Raw genomic sequence first — 8126 nt, 5'->3', positions numbered from 1 at the left:
CGAGGAGCCACCGCACGCCCTGGGGTTCACCACCGCGCGCGCTCGGGCACCATCGCACGTGCCTGGTTGGACGCCATCGCTCGTTGGAATGTCAAAAACTGAACTCTGGCGCTCTGGCACCTTTTATAGATGTTCGGACCTAGTGCGGCTGAACCTGATGACACTATTAGACTAGAGTTTACTATATTTATTGGAAGCCCAAGGCTTTAGATATATAAAGTCTCTATATATAGGGAAAGGACATGTTTTTCGTGCTTCAGTGCAACCATTAGACCCAAAACCAATTGGATTTTAGACAGAAATTATTCCAATTGATCAAACTTTATATAAATCATGTGAACAGTCCGACTAGGAAGACATCGTTCGTCAAGTACCGAACAAGCCCTTAGGCCGTTGCGAGTGCACCATCCTCTCTCGCCTCTACCACGTCAGCTCTCGACTCCAGTCTCGTTTCTGTTGCTCTCGACTCCAGTCTCGATTCTGTTGCTCTACCGCATTGATTTATTTTGACAAATTATAATTTGTTTTGTTGCATTTAAACTATGTATTGCGTAATAAATAAAATAAAATAAAAATAAAATTACATAATAATTAGAAAAAAAGAACATGAGATCCAACTAAGTAAGAGGATTTATAAGTGTTTTTTGCAAAAAAAAAATTTGGTACTCCAAACAATCATCAACACCTATTATAAGTGGCACTGAAGTAGCTTGTGTGGATCAAATTAGAGGCCGTCAAATCATTCTCGCCTCACCCCTTTCGCCCGCACCGTATCCACTCGAATGCATGGCCCCACTATTGTTCCAATTGCCTCGCTCTAGCCTGCACTAGAGAGATGATAGGCACGCTGTCGTTGAGCCCGTCCCAAAACCCTATCTCTCGCCCCTTTTGTAGCTGGCACGACCATCAACTTTGGACCATCTTTAGCAAAATATGTATATAGATGTGTAAAATATTATTTGACAGCATAGATTGTATTATTTATAAAGTAAGATTTGAGATATGAAGTAGAATAGAGTGTGCTACCGGTTCGTGGCACTCTCGCGCGCCGTTTGCCGTTTGGGCTCGGTTGCCCCATGCCCCGGTCAGTTTCACACGGCTGAAGCCAGCCGGAACGTGTTGAGGAGGGGTGGGGGATAGGGTTTTTTCGCAAGCCAGCGAGGCAGCGACCGTTTTGTCACCGCAACACCCCCGCCGACTCCCTCGCCGCCGCCAGGAATGGAGTCCAGCGCTAAGAAGCTTAGCAGCCTCCGTATCACCTCACTGGATGGCGATGATGACGAAACCGAGGACCCGCATCAGCCCCCTCCAGCAGGACCCTCCGCCGCTGCAGCAGATTCTGATGACGACGATGAAGAGGAAGAAGCGGAAGTGACTCTTGGTGTCCTTAGCAAACCGAAACACCCAGGCCTCCTTCTCCGCCACTTGTTCCCCAGCAAGGCCGGCGGCATCCCGGTGCGCGCGCCAACCCGTGATAAATTCCAGCAGTTTATTTTTTTTTTGTACAGTCGCAGTGTTGATGCCAGGTTTGTGTTGGCTTGTTCAGGCGTGGCTAGACCCCGTGAACTTGCCGTCGGGGAAGTCCAGCTGCTGCGGTTTTTGTGGCGAGCCTTTGCAGTTTGTTCTTCAGGTGATTTCTTTGTGTTCAATGAAGTTGTGACACTCGATTGCTTGTTGTTTGGCTATCGACTTGGTCACAACTGGGCTTGGTTTTGGTTAGATTTATGCAGCAGTTGAAGACAATGTAGCAGCCTTCCATCGAACTCTGTTCATGTTCATGTGCCCATCCATGGCGTGCTTGCTTCGAGATCAACATGAACAATGGAAGCACAAGCATGGGAATCCATGTAGAAGGTGAAGAAAGTCATGTATCTTATATTTTTTGTGTTCACATATATCTTCTGATTTTGATTGTTTGAAGTGGATTGTGTTCTAGCGTGAAGGTTTTCCGGTGTCAATTGCCACGGACTAATGCCTTCTACTCAGCTCAACCTCCAAAGCATGACCGGTCTGACAAACCACTGTGTCCAGGAGGTAGTGCTTATCTTCTTTTGCACGGCAGTTGATTGACACTATATATCTTGCACTAGCTCAATGGTGGACCCAGATGCTATGCTTAGGGTGTGCCAGAAAAAATATAAAAAAACAAACAAAAAATAGGGATCATCAAGACTCAAACCTTGACTATCAAGTTCAAGATATAGCACTTACACCTAGGGTGTGTCGTTGCCCATATGGACCACCCGCTGGGGCCGCCCCTGACTAGCTGTTACATAAATGTGTGAAATTGTGAATATATGTTTGATAGTGACTTCTGAATTTGTGGACCTGAATTCAAGTTAGCATCTATGACATTATTTGTGTCTGTCAATGTGGAACCTTTTTTAAAAAAACTTGGGCGGTAGGGGAAAGACTGTCCCATGGTATTATATTAAAAAGAAGCTTTTTTTTCTCGAAAACCGTAGCTACGCTTTATAAATATATTAGAAGAGTGGAATAGGTCCGAAGATGACCCAAAAAATTACAATAGACCTTCCCCTTCGGGAGGCCAGAAACAAGCGTACAAGAAACTGTCCATTTGTTCACTAATAATCAGCGACAACGCTCAGCACCTCCCCTAAACATTTGGCATTGGCGCCGCCAAGAAGGAGAGCCAGTTGCCATTTGTGTCTTTCCTCCTCAGCAGATCTGAGCAGAAGGGTGAGGTCTGGAGTGGCTCCATCAAACACCACTCTATTCCGGTGCTTCCAAACCATCCAGGCTCCCAAGATGATGAGGGAATCCAGGCCTTTCTTAATCATCCTAGGAACAATGTCGGAAGATTTCTCCCACCAGTCCAAGAAGGAGGTAGCATCCGGATGAGGGGCTAAACTATGAAGTGCACATCTTCTTAGCATAGCATACCAGAACACTCTTGTGAATACACAAGATATTAAGAAGAAGCTTAATCAGAGCCCCGACCGAGAAAGGTCACGAAAGCCGACCCCTGTGTATCATGAGGTCTGCCCCCTATAGTCCAAATCTTTACTTTTTCTCCATGCCAACTACTACCTTGCTTTCTTTTTGGAACATTTCTGTTTATTTACATTTGGAGTGGCTAGGGACCTATGGCACATGCAAATTTTATTCAAAAGAAGTTTATTTGGAAGTATGTAAGCTTAACATAAATATAAGACAATTGTTTTTAAATTTTCTGATGTGTCACATTACTGTTTATGTGCTATAATCCTACAATCTGTCTATTAGTTGTTGTTGTTGGTAATTGAGCTTTACTTGTCCCGTGGCTGTCAAAGGGTTAATGTTACTAAATTCTTTCAAATGCCTAAATATTTGTTGCCAGCCCATGTATGCCACTGGTGTGGTACCTGGAAAGGTGATAAAATATGTAGTAGCTGTAAGAAAGCAAGATACTGTTCTGAGAAACATCAGGTATGTGTGTCAAACTTTAGCGTTCATGAATTGGTTTCTGACAGGGACATATATTTTGGATTAATGCTCTTAATTGCTGTTTCTCAGGCACTGCATTGGCGTACTGGTCATAAAAATGATTGCCTCCAGATAATAAGTTCTTCTGCTGCTTCAAATTCAGTTTTGCCAACTGTTGGAAAAGGTGATTATGTATGGATTACTAAAGCTATTTATACTCTTAACATTTGAATTGGGTTGTGATGACATTTTTTCTCTACTTTCAGTTCCTGCTAACACTTTTTGGCCAGAATTTGAGATAAAAATAGACTATGAAGGTAGATTTGATTCCGATAGTGGTGATGAGAATAACTCGAAGTTGTTGGTGATGCAAAGACATGGGAAACCTGATGCTATGATGCAGTCATGGATGGATCAATTTGAGGTTTTGGGTCCATTTTCTTTCAGAATAACCTCTGTTGGACTTCTGCTTATGCATCAATCATTATATTTATTTAATGCTATCTGGGTAGGCTGATTCTGACAACAAATGCTGGGCATCTTTTCAAGAGCGGGTCTCAAGAGCACCAAATCAAGTGTTGAGGTGATATTTCATTTCTTCCATGATTTCTCTTCTATTTTTACCATGTTTTGTAGCGGAACATATTTTTCCTTGTCTTTTGGGGGGAAATGGCCTTATACTTGAATTGCATACTTATTCTAAAACAAATAAATGTTGCCAGTATTGCACATAACATGTGTAGGTATTGTCGAGAACCAAATGCTAAACATAACATGTGTATTATGCAGGTATTGTCGAGAACCAAATGCTAAACCTCTCTGGGCGTTATCTTCTGGGTGTCCATCAAATGCTGATATCCCATCATGTAGCTACTGTAAAGGTCCATTATGTTATGAATTTCAGGTTGGCCAAATTTCTAGTTTATGACCACAATTCATCTTTGATCTTTCATTATAGTAGTTGCTCCCTCCATCCAAAAACATAGTCTGTTTTAGTTTTGCCTTTCAATGTTCTCTAACTTTGACCAAATTTATAGAAAAAATATATTACATCTACTGCACTAAATAAATACACCATGAAGATATTAACAATATATAAACTACTTTTATGCTGACATGTTGTATATTTTTTTCTCGAACATGAAGGACAGTTGTGTAGCACTATATTAAGAAAAGGGGCAAGAACCCTTATGGTACACACCTGACACCCAACCACACTTGGTTACTTAGAAAACATATGTGCCTTTTTATACAACAAGCATGACATCGACCACAACTACAAAAAATCAGAACACCTATTGTTTATAGGCCGGCTCTAGGGCAAGAAGGAATGATATGCCCTGAGCTCGCGTCAAACTCCAAAACCCCACCCCATAGGCGAGCAACAAGGCTCCAGCCAGGTTCGTGGCATGCCATCGAACACACACCGATTGTGATGATTCCAAATCGACCAAGCTCCCAGAGTTATAATCGAATCCAGCCCCTTCCTGGCCAAGCAGTAACCCTCAACTCCACTCTAGTCCACCAGTCATCAAATGACATGTTGTAGATATTCTTTCATTTTTCTGTAAGCTTAGTCAAAGTTTTACTTAGGAGAAAATTAAAATGACCTAGATTTGGAAACGAAGTATATCCAATATCTCATAGGCATTCCACTAGAAGGATCAAACCTCCAAAAAAAAAATCATTTATACACTGAACCAGTATCATCAAATCTAAAATTTAGGATTCAAAGGTTCTACTTACGTATATGTTATGTTTTCCAGGTAATGCCACAATTGCTATATTTCTTTGTTGTGGGAAATCAACCAGACTCCCTTGACTGGGCAACAATTGCTGTCTACACGTGTCAAGGGGCATGTGACCAAAGTGTTAGCTACAAAGAGGAGTTTGCTTGGGTTCAATTGTACCCTACAACAACTACGAGGCAATAATAATGTTTGCCTATTCCTTGCTGTCCAATGCTGCAGGTTTGAAACTTCACCTGTTTGTCTGTGGTAAACTAATAGCCACTTTCTGTTTGTTATTAGTAGTCAGATTTGTATACCCTTTGCAGTTTTAAATTTGTTATCAGCTTGTAATAAAAAGGATGAAATGTCAATAAATTTTCCATCGTCTTTTAGGTGTCAAAAAGTTTGCAGAAAGTCAGAAACAATTCAGTAAATACCCCCGCCAGAAGAATTGGAGGTTGGGATGCTCGAGGCAGTGAGTAGTGAGAGCTTCTTGATTCCCATTATTGCACTTATGCCGAGTATAGATATTTTAAGTTTCACATGTTCTACATTTTAGGTGCCTGATTTTTTTTGTTCAGGCAACAGGCAATTTTGTTGTTTGAATATAGAAAAAACATGAATTGTCTCTTGTGAGTTATCTTTTTAATTGTACTAGTTGGTTGTATAAGGTTGTTGCATGCTCAAAACGCAGGCACTTGAAATATAGTAACTCTCAACCATGTGCATCTATGTGAAGTGGCTTGTAGCTTTGGAGGAAGAATTGAGTCAAAACGGAATATTGCACTTTAAGTTCTTATACATGGATCTAAGAGTTTCATGACTCCTGTGTCCACCAAATGGGTTGGCCTTTTTCAATGTTATGGTTTGCAATTAGTGTTGAGTTGGCGGGCTTTATCTGTAGTATTAATTAATTGTGCCGCATCAAGTGCGAGTCAGGTAAAAAAGAATCGTGAAATGTGGCTGAGAAGTTCTGAACTCGATTTAATCCTTTCCAAACCCCCTTCGATTCAGACGCAACCGAACAAGCGCTAAGTGGGCCACTCTGTGGTTGGGTCGACATTGTTTCTCCTTGATGGAACTACTCTCATGCCTGCAACCATGTCGACCTGCATTACCAAAGAGTCTTTACTAACTTCTGTTATGCTTTCTTGTATGGCCAGGGAGTTGACAGGAACCGTCTGCAAGTACGTACCTCCTTTTGGTACTAGAGTTTCTGAGATAGGGAGGAGTGGCTTCAATGTTTCCAGGTCTATTGGTCGTGAGGAGACCGTGGGTCCCAGACACATGGTCGTTACATCGCCTTTGGTCCATTTTAGGCACTACCATAGGGCCCATGTAGATGTGATGGCTATAGGGGGTGTTTGGTTTCTAAGGACTAATATTTAGTCCCTTCATTTTATTCCTTTTAAGTTTTAGTTTCTATATTTGGTAATTTTGGAACTAAAATGGAATAAAATGTAGGGACTAAACATTAGTCCCTACAAACCAAACACCCCAATAGTTGCATATGCTTCCATTTTTTGTGGTGGCCACCATGTGTGGTTTATTAGTGTTCGTGCCGTTGAAAGGCTTTGTTGTTTTTTCATCTCTAAAAGGATCCTTGGTAAGCTATTTTTGTTCGCTTAGTCTCACTCAGAAGGTGCTCGCATGCATGTGAACATTTCCGACGATGGTTCATCGGCGAAAGATTTGATTTTAATAAAACGGAACATTATGGCATGCTAATCTTCTAGTGGTGTTTTCAGTTGCCAATATCCACGTGCAATTTTGTCGATTCAACAACGCCATCCACAACGCTGCCATTTGCATGTAACACCGCGCTTGATGTTCGATTGACGCACGCACGTCTTGAGTATTTGGTGGATAATGACTGGGTATGGCCGGCGTCCAGGCGTGGTGCCGGTGTCCCTTGCACGACCAGAAAATCAGATGCAACCTGCTGGTGCCCGGCCTGTTGAGGATAAAAAACGAGGCAGCCGGAAGCAGACGCGGAACCGCCGCCCCGAGCCGCCGTCTCTTGCCGGCAGCAAAAGAAAGCCAACAAAAAGGAAGAGATCGCTACATGCTCACGCCTGCCCGCTGATTCCGGCAGCAGCGGTGCACGCGAACAGGCACACCTGGCGGCTGGCGGGCAAGGGGGACACGGAAAGCATCGATCGGCCGGAAAGATCTCTCTCAGAAATCTCGGATCTGTGCTGCTTCACCTTAGTTAATGCTTTTGATTTTTAGATATTTTATTTGACTGTTCGTTTTATTTAAATTTTTGTTTTGACTCTTTTATTTAAAACAGTATGGTACCTAGAACTTAAAAACATTAATTATTTTTGGACTGATGAAATATACATATTTTTTTGTGCTGTCATCATGCACCAGCGCCGCTGCTCGGGCCGGCAAGTGGCCTGCTGGACCGGAGTAAAGAAACCGTGATAAAGAAATGGAGATCTGCCCTTTGGCCGCTAGGGTACGTGCAAGTTTCTGGGCGGCACTGCCGCCTCCGTTGACGGCGACCGGCGGTGGGAGGCACTTTATATCTTAAATCAGTATAATAAAAATATCAATATTTACTATAATACTAAATAAATATTATTAAGTTAAATACCAAACAAAATTTTATACTAAATCGGTTTAGAATTATAGATGTAAATACTATTTACTAGTACGACTGTACGAGTTTGGTTAAACTTAAATCATTTAAACCGACTCGGATTGTACAGTTGTATTTTTTAGTATAGAGGGTGAAACATATAATCGTCTCTAACCAAGAGTCAAATCTCAGAGAGACAGTCCCGTCGCCAGATCTTCCCTGGGCAGAGTAGATCTGCATTGGCGCGTGTCACTGCAAGTCTGTGGCGAATAGGAAGACGTCGATGAATTATATACTATTGGATCTACTGGAACCATTGCATTGGCAACCTAGACACGTGTGAGGTTCTCGACCAGAAACGCTACGAGAATCACATGTCGCAG

General features: G+C 42.2%; 1 protein-coding gene across 6 annotated transcripts; it reads left to right on the top strand.

Annotated features, from left to right (window-relative positions):
• Positions 1 to 1044: 1044 nt before the first annotated feature.
• Positions 1045 to 6884, top strand: LOC103634523 (programmed cell death protein 2). Of its 6 annotated transcripts, none has more exons than XR_004853251.1 (12): positions 1045 to 1455; positions 1547 to 1630; positions 1721 to 1854; positions 1937 to 3000; positions 3341 to 3429; positions 3517 to 3610; positions 3693 to 3850; positions 3939 to 4009; positions 4216 to 4330; positions 5193 to 5396; positions 5550 to 5631; positions 6320 to 6884. XR_004853251.1 is itself a non-coding variant. In XM_008656453.4 (12 exons), exons 1-11 carry the CDS (start codon positions 1219 to 1221, stop codon positions 5358 to 5360), a joined length of 1248 nt encoding a protein of 415 aa, XP_008654675.1. In that variant the 5' UTR covers positions 1073 to 1218; the 3' UTR covers positions 5361 to 5396; positions 5550 to 5979. The 6 variants fall into 6 exon arrangements, 3 of the variants coding, with proteins under 3 accessions (XP_008654675.1, XP_008654671.1, XP_008654679.1); XR_556720.4 differs by having other exon boundaries at positions 1073 to 1455; positions 1937 to 2034; positions 6320 to 6878; XR_556722.4 differs by having other exon boundaries at positions 1073 to 1455; positions 1937 to 2034; positions 5550 to 5638; positions 6320 to 6790.
• Positions 6885 to 8126: the final 1242 nt, after the last annotated feature.

This window comes from Zea mays, chromosome 1, assembly GCF_902167145.1.
Source record: "Zea mays cultivar B73 chromosome 1, Zm-B73-REFERENCE-NAM-5.0, whole genome shotgun sequence".
NCBI lineage: Eukaryota > Viridiplantae > Streptophyta > Magnoliopsida > Poales > Poaceae > Zea > Zea mays.
The sequence above is the reverse complement of the archived record's forward strand: the minus strand, read 5'-3'. Positions and strand labels throughout refer to the sequence as shown.

Excerpts from the sequence above, each read along its gene's own strand:
- LOC103634523 (XM_008656449.4), top strand. The coding sequence starts at position 1,219 with ATGGAGTCCAGCGCTAAGAAGCTTAGCAGCCTCCGTATCACCTCACTG. Across the intron at positions 1,855-1,936 it reads CATGGGAATCCATGTAGAAG|CGTGAAGGTTTTCCGGTGTC; the intron begins GTGAAGAAAGTC and ends ATTGTGTTCTAG. Across the intron at positions 4,010-4,215 it reads GCACCAAATCAAGTGTTGAG|GTATTGTCGAGAACCAAATG; the intron begins GTGATATTTCAT and ends TGTATTATGCAG.